Source organism: Heterodontus francisci, chromosome 32, assembly GCF_036365525.1.
Source record: "Heterodontus francisci isolate sHetFra1 chromosome 32, sHetFra1.hap1, whole genome shotgun sequence".
Lineage (NCBI taxonomy): Eukaryota > Metazoa > Chordata > Chondrichthyes > Heterodontiformes > Heterodontidae > Heterodontus > Heterodontus francisci.
Genome location: NC_090402.1, coordinates 54074065 through 54087652, shown reverse-complemented (window position 1 = coordinate 54087652; position 13588 = coordinate 54074065). Strand labels below are relative to the sequence as shown.

Sequence of the window (13588 nt, the reverse complement as noted above, 5' to 3'; positions counted from 1 at the left end):
AGAGACAGGATTAATCTCCACTTGGAGAGGCAGGGATTATTTAGGGATAGTCAGCATGGCTTTGTCGGGGGAGATGATGTCTAACAAACTTGATTGAATTTTACGAGGCGGTGACTAGATGTGTTGATGAGGGTAAAGCAGTTGATGTTGTCTACATGGACTTCAGTAAGGCTTTTGATAAGATCCCACATGGGAGATTGGTTAAGAAGGTAAGAGCCCATAGGATACAGGGCAATTTGGCAAATTGGATCCAAAATTGGCTTCGTGGATGGAGACAGAGGGTGATGGCCGAGGTTGTTTTTGTGAATGGAGGCCTGTGACCAGTGGTGTACCACAGGGATTGGTGCTGGGACCTTTATTGTTTGTAGTGTACATCAATGATTTAGACGTGAATACAGAAGAGATGATCAGTAAGTTCACAGATGACATGAAAATTGGTGGTGTTCTAAATAGTGAGGAGGAAAGCCTTAGATTACAGGACGATATAGATGGGTCGGTAAGATTGGCAGAGCAGTGGCAAATGGAATTTAATCCTGAGAAGTGTGAGGTGATGCATTTTGGGAGGACTAACAAGGCAAGGGAATATACAGTGGATGGTAGAGCCCTAGGGAGTATAGAGGGTCAGAGGGACCTTGGTGTACTTGTCCATAGATCACTGAATGCAGCAGCACAGGTAGATAAGGTGGTTAGGAAGGCATGTGTGATACTTGCCTTTATTAGCCGAGGCATAGAATATAAGAGCAGGGAGGTTATGATGGAGCTGTACAAAACGCTAGTTAGGCCACAACTGGAGTACTGTGTACAGTTCTGGTTGTGACATTGTAGGAAGGATGTGATTGCACTGGAGAGGGTGCAAAGGAGATTGACCAGGATGTTGCCTGGGCTGGAGCATTCCAACTATGAAGAGAGACTGGATAGGCTGGGGTTGTTTCATTGGAGCAAACAAGGCTGAGTGGTGGACCTGATTGAGCTATACAAAATTAGGATAGATAGGAAGAAACTTTTTCCCTTAGTGGAGGGGTCAATATCAAGTGGACATAGATTTAAGGTAAGGAGCAGGAGGTTTAGAGGGTAGTTGAGGAAAAAATTTTTCACCCAGAGGGTGGTTGGAATATGGAACGCACTGCCTGAAGGGGTGGTAGAGACAGGAACCCTCACAACATTTAAGAAGTATTTAGATGAGCACTTGAAACGCCATAGCTTAAAAGGCTACGGGCCAAGTACTGGAAAATGGGATTAGATTGGATGGGTGCTTGGTCGGCGCAAACACTTTGGGCGGAAGGGCCTGTTTCTGTACTGTATAACTCTATGACTTTCACTGGCACTACCTTCAGAAGTTCTAAAGATCAGATGGCAGGACAAAATACCAGACACTGAGGTGCTCACCCTAGCTGGCATCCACATCATATTGAGATAGTTGCAACTGAGTTGGGCTGATCATGTAGCCAGAATACCTGACACTCCGTGAATCTTCTACGGAGAGCTTGAGTCTAGGGTGTGCTCTCAGGATGGTCAAAGGAAGTGCGACATGGAGACATCTATCTTAGGGAAAATGTTAGAAGCTATTATTAAAGACGTTATAGCAGGGCGCTTTGAAAAATTCAAGGTAATCAGGCAGAGTCAACATGGTTTAGACTAATATCTGGAATGGGCAGGTTGTCTTATGAGGAAAGGCTATGCTTATATCCACCTGAGTTTAGAAGAGTAAGAGGTGACTTGATAGAAACGTATAAGATTCTCAGGGGTCTTGACAGGGTGGATGTGGAAAAGATGTTTCCTCTTTTGGGAGAATCTAGAACTAGGGGTCACTGTTTAAAAATAAAGAGATGAAGACAATTTTTTTCTCTCAGAGTGTTGTGAATCTTTTGAACTCTCTTCCCCAAAAGGCGGTGGAAGCAGAGTCTTTGAATATTTTAAAGGCAGAGGTAGATAGATTCTTGATAAGCAAGGGGATGAAAGGTTATTGGGGGTAGGTGGGAATATGGAGTCAAGGTTATAATCAGATCAGCCATGATCTTATTGAATGATGGAGAAGGCCCGAGGGGCCGAGTAGCCAACCCTGCTCCTAATTTGTATGTTCATATGACTCTGAAGGCTTCGCTTAGGAGTTTTTGATATTGACCCTGAGTCCTGGTAGAAGCTCGCCCAGGATCGCTGCACCTGGCGCAGACAAATAAAAACTGGTCTGGCCTCCCTCGAAAGAAGTGCATATTCAGAGGCAGAGAGAAAATGCAAGGAGAGGAAATCCTGAGCCAGTTGCTCATCCAAAGCTCAGTAGTCTGCGGTATCCTGCCCTATTTGCAGCCGACCCTCCTGGGCGCAGATTGGCCTTAGCAGTCACCTATGTACCCACCGGAACCCTAAGAAACAGCCCAGACACTGGACATGATTATCTTCACCTCAAAGGGTGAACAACAACCATGAGTTGTTATTGCACAGAAGGTGGTCATTCGGCTCGTCGTGTCCATGTCTGCTCTCTATGGAGCAATCCAGTCAGTCCCATGAATAATAAAAACAAGAAATGCTGGAAATAGTCAGCAGGTCTGGCAGCATCTGTGGAGAGAGAAGCAGAGTTAACGTTTCAGGTCAGTGACCCTTCATCAGAACTGACAAATATTAGAAATGTAAAAGGTTTTAAGCAAGTAAAGTGAGGGTGGGGCAAGAGATAACAAAGCAGGTGTTGATAGGACAAGGTCACAGAGAATAACCGACCAGAATGTTATGGAACAAAGACAAACGGTATGTTATGGTGTGCTGAAAGACAAAGCGTTAATAGAGAGGTTGTCAATTGACTGTAAAGCACAAAGCACTCCAAGCACGAACATTTTCAAAAAAACAGAACAGTGGGTAGGCACAGTAGAAACAAACTCAAATAACTAATAAAATAACCAAATAAAAAAGGAAAAAGAAAAAACAACTAAAAATAAAAAGGGAGGGCAAGTCATGCTCTAAAATTATTGAGCTCAGTATTCAGTCCAGCAGGCTGTAGTGTTCCTAATTGGTAAATGAGATGCTGTTCCTCGAGCTTGCATTGAAGTTCACTGGAACACTGCAGCAATCCCAGGACAGAGATGTGAGCATGACAGCAGGGCAGTGGGGGGGGGGGGGGGGGTGGGGGTGCAGGTGGTGGTTGAAATGGCCGGCAACTTGAAGCTTGGGGTCTTGCTTATGGACTGAGTGGAGGTGTTCTGCAAAGCGGTCACCCAGTCTGTGCTTGGTCTCCCCAATATAGAGGAGACCACATTGTGAGCAGCGAATACAGTATACTACATTGAAAGAAGTACAAGTAAATCACTGCTTCACCAGAAAGGAGTGTTTGAGGCCTTGGATAGTGAGGAGAGAGGAGGTAAAAGGGCAGGTATTACACCTTCTGCGATTGCAGAGGAAGGTGCCGTGGGAAGGGGACGAGGTGGTGGGGGTAATGGAGGAGTGGACGACGGTGTTGCGGAGGGAACGATCCCTTCCGAATGCTGACAGGGGAAGGGAGGGGAAGATGTATTTGGTAGTGGCATCACGCTGGAGGTGGCGGAAGTGGCGGAGAATGATCCTTTGGATGTGGAGGCTGGTGGGGTGGAAAGTGAGGACAAAGGGAATGCTATCGTGGTTCTGGGAGGGAGGGGAAGGGATGAGGGTAGAAGTGCGGGAAATGGGCCAGACACGGTTGAGGGCCCTGTCAACCACAGTGGGGGGGGGACTCCTCTGTTGAGGAAAAAGGAAGACATATCAGAAGCACTGTCGTCGAACGTTGCATGATCAGAGCAGATGCGTCTGAGACGGAGAAACTGGGAGAATGGAATGGAGTCCTCACAGGAGGCAGGGTGTGAAGAAGTGTAGTCGAGGTAGCTGTGGCAGTCTGTGGATATAATGAATATTAGTAGACAGCCTATCCCCAGAGATGGAGACAGAGAAGTCAAGGAAGGGAAGGGAAGTGTCGGAGATGGACCATGTGAAGGTGAGAGAAGGGTGGAAATTAGAAGCAAAGTTGATAAAGTTTTCTAGTTCCGGGTGGGAGCAGGAAACGGCACCGATACAGGCATCAATATAGCGGAAAAAGAATTGGGGGAAGGGGACTGAGTAGGACTTGAACAAGGAATGCTCGACATATCCCACAAAAAGACAGGCATAACTAGGACCCATGTGGGTACCCATAGCCACACCTTTTATTTGAAGGAAGTGAATGGAGTTGAAGGAGAAGTTGTTCAATGTGAGAACAAGTTCAGCCAGGCAGAGGAGGGTAGTGGTGGATGGGGACTGGCTATGCCTCTGTTCAAGGAAGAAGCGGAGAGCCTTCAAACCATCCTGGTGGGGGATGGAGGTGTAGAGAGATTGGACATCCATAGTGAAGAGGCGGTTAGAGCCAGAAAACTGGAAATTGTCAAAATGACGTAGGGCGTCAGAAGAGTCACGGATGTAAATGGGAAAAGACTGGACCAGTGGAGAAAAGATAGAGTCAAGATAGGAAGAAATAAGTTCAGTGGGGCAGGAACAGGCTGAAACAATGGGTCTGCCGCCAGTCCCATTCCCCAACTCTATCCCCATAGCCCCACTAGTTTATTTCCTCAAGTGCTCATCCAATTTCCTTTTGAAATCATTGATTGTCTCCGCTTCCACCACCCTCACAGTCAGCAAGTTCCATGTCATTACCACTCAATGTGTAAAAATGTTCTTCCTCACATCCCCCCTGCATCTTGCCCAAAACCTTAAAAGTGTGTCCCCTAATTCTTGTACAATCAGCTAACGGGAACAGCTTTTCTTAGCCTTCCTTATCTAAACCTGTCATAATCTTGTACGCCACTATCAAATCCCCCCTCAACCTCCTTTGCTTCAGGGAGAATGACCCCAGGTTCTCCAACCTAGCCTTGCAGCTAAAATCCCTCATCCCAGGAACCATTCTAGTAAATCTCCTCTGCATCCTGTCAGGGACCCTCCCATCCTTCCTAAAGTGTGGTGATCATTCTATGACTATAAAGATGGAGATGGAAATCTAGAATCATGGAATTGTTACAGCACAGAAGGAGGTCATTCGCCCCACTGTGTCTGCACATGCTCTATGAATGAGCAATTCATCTGGTGCCATTCTCCAGCCTTCTCCCTGTAAGTCCATCTTGGGAGGTGATGAGAACTGGGTGTATCCCATCGGACACCTAAATAAAAGCAAAATACTACAAATACTGAAATCTGAAATAAAACCAAAAAGTGCTGGAAATACTCAGCAGGTCTGGCAGCATCCGTGAAGAGAGAAACAGAATGAATGTTTCAGGTCAGTGACCTTTCATCAGAACTGTCCCATCGCACAGCTGTTATACTTGGCGTCAGGTAATCAGCTCCATTGCAGTCAATTGAATTAAATATTAGATGCTGGCTGTGTGTAACGGACAGATGGTCCAATACCGCCATTTTGCTGCTTTCCCAGAGTTGAATTTTGACACCTTTAGGTGGAACACGTGGCTGAAGAGGACACCACGCAGGCGCAGTGTATCTTCGGGGCGGGAGGTGAAGGAGCGGCCGGCGCAGGCGCAGTGAGTCTCTGAAGGGACGTGGTCGGCGCGGCCGGCGCAGGCGCAGTGAGAGTCTGACGGGTGTTGCTGGAGTGGCCGACGCAGGCGCAGAAGAGTCTGAGGGGTGGGGTGAGCGGCCGGCGCAGGCGCAGGCGCAGTGAGAGTCTGAGGGGTGGGGCTGGAGCGGCCGGCGCAGGCGGAATGAGTGTCTGAGGGGATGGGCTGGAGTGGCCAGCGCATGCGCAGTAATTTCTCCGCCCCCTGACCTGGAGCCGCGGTGGCGGCCTTGACGTGTTGATGTGTTGGGGCAGGCACTGTGATTGTTTCTCCCCGGGTCTTGACCCGGCTCCTGAGTCGAGGCCACTTCCCCGCCGATATGTTTTCAGCTCTGAAGAAGCTGGTGGGCACGGAGCAGGCCCCCGGCAGGGAGAAGATCATCCCGGCCGGACTCCAGAGCATGAACCAGAGCCTGCAGCGGAGATTCGCCAAGGGAGTGCAGTACAACAGTGAGTGGGGCCAGTGGGTGCAACGAGCAAGGGGGGCAGGGGCAAAGGGCAAGGCTGACGAGGGCTGGGGCAAAGGATAAGGGTGACGGGCTGGGGTCATGGGTGTCTGAGGCAGCGTTGACTGAAGGAATCTGGGGGTAATATGTGTTAGGGTGGACAAGGGATCTGGAGGTTGGGGATGGCACGAAAGGAATAGGCACCTAGACCTTGGGATATGGACACCCCAGCCCTGGAGGACAGACAGTAACGATGCCTGAAGGCAAATGCCTCTAAGTATCCAAGGGTAGTGCAGTATGAAATAAAGTAGGACTATCCCATTTCTGACATTGCTTGACCAGCACTGAAAGCATCCCTGAATTCCTGGAATCTGCCCTTGTTCTTCCTCTATTGGGACCATCCCTCCCTCCCAACGGTATCTGAAACTTCTGATTCCTCAAATTGGGTGTGTCTCAATCAATGTGCATGGTCAGTGTTCCCAATAGGATTTCAATGTGGTGCCTTTTCCTCAGTTACTGTCTCCCTCTCCTTCAAATCTGCCATCATCATCCCCTCGCCAAAAAAACCCTTGACCCCTCTGTCCTTGCAAATTACTACCCCATCTCCAACTACCTTTCCTCTCCAAAGTCACTGAATGTGTTGTCGCTTCCCAGATCTGTGCCTGTCTTTTCTGAAATTCTATGTTTGAATCCCTCCAATCAAGTTTCTGTCCCTGCCACGGTACTGAAATGGCTCGAATCAAAGTAACAAATGACATGCTATGTGACTGTCACAAAAGTAAACTATCCATCCTCATCCTTCTTGACCTGTCTGCAGCCTGACATAGTTGACCACACCATCCTCCTCCAGCACCCCTCTGCTGTTGTCCAGCTGGGTGGAACTGCACTCACCTGTTTCCATTCTTATCTATCTAAACGTAGCCAGCAAATCACTTGCAGTGTTTTTCCCGCTCCTGTACTGTTACTTCTAGAGTCCCCCTGTTTCTCATCTATATGCTTTTTCTTGGTGACATCATCTGAAAATATGTCTGGTTCCACGTGCACACTGGCAGCACCCAGCTCTACCTCACCGCTATCTCTCACGGACCCTCCACTGTCCCTAAATTATCAAGGTGTTTATCTGACGTCTAGTACTGGATGAGCAGAAATTTCCTCCTATTAAATATTGGGAAGACTGAACCCATTGCTTTTGGTCCCTGCCACTAACTCCATTCAGAGCCATTGCCTCCATCTATCTTCCTGGCAGTAGTCTAAAGCTGAACCAGACTGTTTGCAATCTTGGTGACCCCAAGATGAACTTTCCTCCACATATTTGTCCCATCACTAAGACCGCCATTTACAACTCTGTAACATTGCCCGAATCTGTCTCAGCTCATCTGCTGAAACACCCATCCTTGCCCTGGTTACCTCTAGACTTGACTTTTCCAACAAACTCTTGGTCAACCCTCTGTAAAATTGAGGTCATCCAAAACACCGCTGCCCATAGCTGGAACCAAGTCCCATTTCACCTCTGCTTGCTGACTGTCACTGGAACCAAGTCCCATTTCACCTCTGTGCTTGCTGACTGTCACTGGAACCAAGACCCATTTCACCTCTGTGCTTGCTGACTGTCACTGGAACCAAGACCCATTTCACCTCTGTGCTTGCTGACTGTCACTGGAACCAAGTCCCATTTCACCTCTGTGCTTGCTGACTGTCACTGGTTTCCAACTAAGCAGTGCCTTAATTTTAAAATTCTCAGCCTTGTTTTCAAATCCCTCCATGGCCTCACCCCTCCCTATCTCTGTAATCTCCTCCAGCCCCACAACCCTCAGATATTTTCGCTGCTCTAATTCTGGCCTCTTGTGCATCACTGATTTTAATTGCTCCACCATTGGTGTCTCTGGAACTCCCTCCCTAAACATCTCTGCCTCTGTACCTCACTTTCTTCCTTTAAGATACTCCTTAAAACTAACCTCTTTGACCAAGCTTTCTATCATCTGACCTAATATCTCCTTATCTGTTGAATTTTGTTTGGTAACGCACCTGTGAAGCAGTTTGGGTTGCTTAATTAAAGATGCTATATAAATGCAAGTTGATATTGGGTACAAGTCTGTCACTATAACACTGGGGTACTGTACTGGTGGGTACAGGTCTGTCACTGTATAACATAGGGTACAGTGCTGCTGCGGACAGGTCTGTCACTATAAGGGTACAGTACTGGGGGTTACTGGTTTATCACTGTATAATGTGCATACAGTACCTGTGGGTGCAGCTTTGTCTCTGAATTGTTGCTGCTTAAGAGTCTGGGGTACCAAGGTACTGGAGTGCTCCAATGGCTAGGATCAACTTAAGTCAGCACGGACTGTGGATCAAGTCTTCTCTCTACCAGTAACCTTCACGATGCCTATTCGAACTCCGCAAACGGGTAAATGTGCTTATTAAGTAAATTGCTGAGCATGAGTTGAGGCTGTGACTTATGGCACTCTGTCAGATGTGGAATCTGGCACTGACAAAGATAAGCCTAGGAGCTGCAGTGCAACATGCAGCAGTCCCTATCCCCTTGTTCACTAGGATATGCTGAAGTAATCCACATATTGTGCTGCACAGTTACGCTGTAAAAAGAACTTGCAGGACTCATGGCACAGCTCAGTGCCTGCCTGCAGGGTGACATTTGATTTTAACTTTTTAAATCTTGGGCATTAGTCAGTTCCCGCCCTCCTGTAACCTTCCTGGAATAAGATATGGAGACTTTGTTTTCTGTGTCATGTTGACATCTAATCCCAAACCTCAGGATCAGTGTTAAACTGGTGATAGATGTTTATACCATAACAGTCCTGTACCCACCAATACTGCACCCCAATGTGAAAGTGACCGACCCGTACTCACCAGTACTGTACACCAGTGTTATACAGTGACACATCTGTACACGCCAGTACTGTGCCCCGGGGTTATACAGTGATACCCCTGTACCCACCAGTACTGTACCCCAGTATTATACAGTGACATACTTGTACCCACCTGTACTGTCCTCCGATGATGCACATTGACTTGGGGATCAAACTCTCTGCTCTGGTTCTCCTTTCTGATTTCCTCAGATGAACTGGGATTTTCCATGGGGCAGAGAGTGGGAAGCGGGGCTGTTACACAGATGGTAACAAATTATTGAATGTTTCTGGCATTTCTTTCATTCTTAGTGAAAATTCTGATTCGAGGTGATAGAAACACGGGAAAGACAACACTATGGCATAGACTGCAAGGCAAGAAGTTTGTGGAACAGTACGTTCCAACTCAGGAGATCCAGGTCACCAGCATTCACTGGAGCTACAAAAGTAAGTTCTGAGACCAGCAATTTTTAGAAATTGAACAAAACAAAAAGCCTCAGTCAGTACTGGAAACATTCAGCAGGTCAGTCAGCTAATGGCTCAGTTGTGAACCTTCATCAAAAGGTTTTGGTTTGAATAATTATTGTTTTACAGGGCAGTGGAATTGGAGTCGGGGAGGCTGAATAAATGCACATGCAGTGTTATTGCTGCTTGAGATCAGACAGCAGTATCTGGATATCAGTGTCTTCAGTGTAACATGCAGGAGAGCCCTTGCCCTAACATACTGGGATCAAATGTTGCTGAGGACAGTGCATCAGCTTGAAATGCAAAGTTAAGCTCCCCATACACTGACCCCATCAAACACTCCCAGAGCAGGTACAGCATGGGTTAGATACAGTTAAGCTCCCTCTACACTGACCCCATCAAACACTCCCAGAGCAGGTACAGCATGGGTTAGATACAGTAAAGCTCCCTCTACACTGTCCCCATCAAACACTCCCAGGACAGGTACAGCATGGGTTAGATACAGTAAAGCTCCCAGTGCTTGTAGATCAGAGAGCAGTGACTCGCAGGTGTTCCAGCTCTGACTGGCTCAGTAAGCCTTTTAAATGACCCCTTGTCTAATGATAAAGAAACTCTATTGTTAAACATGTCATTACAGGAAATGATTAGTCATGAAAAATAATTCTCAATGTTGTGCCTGAACCTACTTTGCTTCTAATAAAAAGCTCCATTTTCATTAAGCTAATGCAAACACAGTTAATTTCAGCTGGCACAGGTGCTGTACAGATATTTTGTAATTCCTGGTGAGATATTGATTTGTCAAATGGTACATGTAGAGGCAATTTCTAGAAGCAATAATTTGAGTAAACTGCCTTCCGTGCCAAATATCACTGCTGTTTAATTGATGATGGCATTGCTTTATTGCATTTAATGGACATGAACCCAGAGAACCCACTGCTGTTCCTCTGTGACTGGCCACTGGTGCCAACAATCCCATGCTGCTTCAAAACTCATCAAACTCTTGGATTTTTCCAATGTTATTTTTCTTCTTGTTCACAAAAATTAATAATAATTGGATTGCACTATGCTCCCTGAGTGGAATCTCCCAGATTTCATGTGTTACATATTGACTTAGCTGAACATAGCAGGACAGTCACTCCTGGTCTCAGTACCCTGACCTGGGTGAGGGGGTCATCAGGGTCCCACTCTGGAGTGCTGTCCTGCTAGGGAAGAAATTGGACAAGTATAAAATTCAGCAGGACTGGTGAGTTTGAGAGCAATGTCATGAATGCTGGTTATTGCACCCAGATTACTGCAGTACTCCACATTCACTTTATCCACTGTTTGTAGTGCTTTTCCTTTGGTCTACCTCCTGAGCACAACCCCAGCACGTCACTTATTACAGCCACACCAGAAAGAGGAGGGATCATTTGAATTCTTCTGTAAAAATGTCCGTTCTGTTAGCATGTCATTACCCCCGTGCCGTTACCGTCTGGGACTTGCTGTCCCGTGCCGTTGGCGTCTGTGGCTCGCTTACCTCCTCCTCCACCGTGCCGTTACTGTCTGGGGTCTGAATCTCAGTTTCCATTTGTTCTGCTTGCTCATGTACACGTTGCACCTTGTGTTTTATTGCAGCAACTGATGACATTGTGAAGGTGGAGGTGTGGGACATAGTGGATAAAGGTAAGTGCTCTTCTCAACCACTAACAGTTAAAGATCCATTTAATTTTCCTCCACTTTACTGTGCGTAATTATCCTCTCAAGGTCGCATCTTAGCTCTGTGGAGTTGTTTATTTCATCACTCCCCGTCTCACATCGTTTGTGCTTGCAACCCTCCTTGGAGTTAAAACTCAACAAATCTTATGATGGATTTTTTTTAACGTTATTTTGAGGGATGTTGGTGTTGGGGACTGGAATGAATCAAAGAATATTACAGCACAGAAGGATGCCCTTCGGCCCATCGTATCTGTGCCATCTCTTTGACGAGCTTTATTATTAACTGAGTCCCACTCCCTTGCCCTTTTCCCATAGCCCTGCAATTTTTCCTTTTCAAATATTTATTCAATTGCCTTTTGACCGTTAGGATTGAATCTGCATCCACCGTCCTTTCAGGCAGTCCATTCCAGATCTCAATAATTTGCTGTGTTTAAAAAAAAAAAAATTCTCCATGTCACCTCTGATCCTTTTTCCAGTTTATAGTTGGTAGCCAAATTCATTGCAGGCAGACGCAAACCTGTCGATGAGACTCTGCAGGCATTCTTCAGTGTGAGATGTTAAAGCAGCATCGTCAGCAAAGAGGAGTTCTCTGATGAGGACTTTCCGTACTTTGGACTTCGCTCTTAGACGGGCAAGGTTGAACAACCTGCCCCCTGATCTTGTGTGGAGGAAAATTCCTTCTTCAGAGGATTTGAACGCATGTGAAAGCAGCAGGGAGAAGAAAATCCCAAAAAGTGTGGGTGCGAGAACACAGCCCTGTTTCACACCACTCAGGATAGGAAAGGCCTCAAGAAAACGAACATCATGGGGCAGGATGTCAGAAATGCTCCATCCATCAATATTGGCGACCACGCTCTGGAAGTGGTTCAAGAGTTCACCTACCTAGGCTCAACTATCACCAGTAACCTGTCTCTAGATGCAGAAATCAACAAGCGCATGGGTAAGGCTTCCACTGCTATGTTCAGACTGGCCAAGAGAGTGTGGGAAAATGGCGCACTGACACGGAACACAAAAGTCCGAGTGTATCAGGCCTGTGTCCTCAGTACCTTGCTCTACGGCAGCGAGGCCTGGACAACGTATGCCAGCCAAGAGCGACGTCTCAATTCATTCCATCTTCGCTGCCTTCGGAGAATACTTGGCATCAGGTGGCAGGACTATATCTCCAACACAGAAGTCCTTGAAGCGGCCAACATCCCCAGCTTATACACACTACTGAGTCAGCGGCGCTTGAGATGGCTTGGCCATGTGAGCCGCATGGAAGATGGCAGGATCCCCAAAGACACATTGTACAGCGAGCTCGCCACTGGTATCAGACCCACCGGCCGTCCATGTCTCCGTTATAAAGACGTCTGCAAACGCGACATGAAATCGTGTGACATTGATCACAAGTCGTGGGAGTCAGTTGCCAGCATTCGCCAGAGCTGGCGGGCAGCCATAAAGACAGGGCTAAATTGTGGCGAGTCGAAGAGACTTAGTAGTTGGCAGGAAAAAAGACAGAGGCGCAAGGGGAGAGCCAACTGTGCAACAGCCCCAACAAACAAATTTCTCTGCAGCACCTGTGGAAGAGCCTGTCACTCCAGAATTGGCCTTTATAGCCACTCCAGGCGCTGCTTCACAAACCACTGACCACCTCCAGGCGCGTATCCATTGTCTCTCGAGATAAGGAGGCCCAAAAGAAGTTGGTAGCACTCTCGCCTCTGAGTCACAAGGTTCTGGGTTCAGATTTCACTCCAGAGTTTGAACACAAAACTCAAGGCTGACACTGCAATGCAGTACTGAATGAGTGCTGCACTGTTGGAGGCCGTCTTGCGGATGAGACTGAAGCCCCATCTGCTTGCTCTGCTGGCACTATTTTGAAGAAGAGCGGGGAGTTCTCCCCAGTGTCCTGGCCAATATTTATCCCTCAATCAAGATCACAAAAACAGATTATCTGGCCATTATCACATGGCTGTTTGTGGTAGCTTGCTGTGTGCAAATTGGTGCTCCTATTTCTCCATTTCACTGAAGTCCCTCATCTTCCTGGTACCATTCCAGTAAATCTCATCTGCGCCCTCTCCAAGGACTTGACATCCTTCCTAAAGTGGGTTCCTGGGCTTTATAAAGTACAAGAACAAGGAAGTTAGCATAAACCTGTAAAAAAAAAAAAATAATACTGTTCTGGCCTCAACTGGAGTATTGTGTCCAGTTCTTGGCACCACACTTTAGGAAGGATATTAAGTCATTAGAGAGGGTGTAGAAAAGATACATGAGAATGGTTCCAGGGATGAGGAACGTCAGTTACACGGATAGGTTGGTGAAGCTGATTTGTTCTCATTGGAGAAGATTAAGAGGAGATTTGATAGAGGTATTCAGTACTATGAGGGGTCTGGACAGAGTAGAAAGGGAGAAACTGTTCCCGTTGAAAGAAGGATCGAGAACCAGAGGACGCCGATTTAAGGTGATTGGCAGAAGAACCAACATCAACATGAGGAAAAACTTTTATGCAGCGAGTGATTAGGATCTGGAATGCACTGACTGTGAGTGTGGTGGAGGCAGATTCAGTTGAGGCCTTCAAAAGAGAATTG

The 13588-nt window shown here is 47.0% G+C and overlaps 1 protein-coding gene across 5 annotated transcripts in view; it reads left to right on the top strand.

Annotated features, from left to right (window-relative positions):
• Window positions 1–5736: 5736 nt before the first annotated feature.
• LOC137347815 (rab-like protein 6) overlaps window positions 5737–13588 on the top strand; it is a 147847-nt gene continuing 139995 nt past the window's right edge. For 4 of the 5 annotated variants that reach the window (XM_068012832.1, XM_068012829.1, XM_068012831.1 and 1 more), the window contains exons 1-3: window positions 5737–6004; window positions 9177–9311; window positions 10944–10991. In XM_068012832.1, coding sequence (XP_067868933.1) covers window positions 5875–6004; window positions 9177–9311; window positions 10944–10991 — 313 coding nt within the window. In that variant the 5' untranslated portion in view covers window positions 5737–5874. The remainder of the gene's footprint in view (window positions 6005–9176; window positions 9312–10943; window positions 10992–13588) is intronic. The other variant, XM_068012830.1, reaches the window with a different exon arrangement.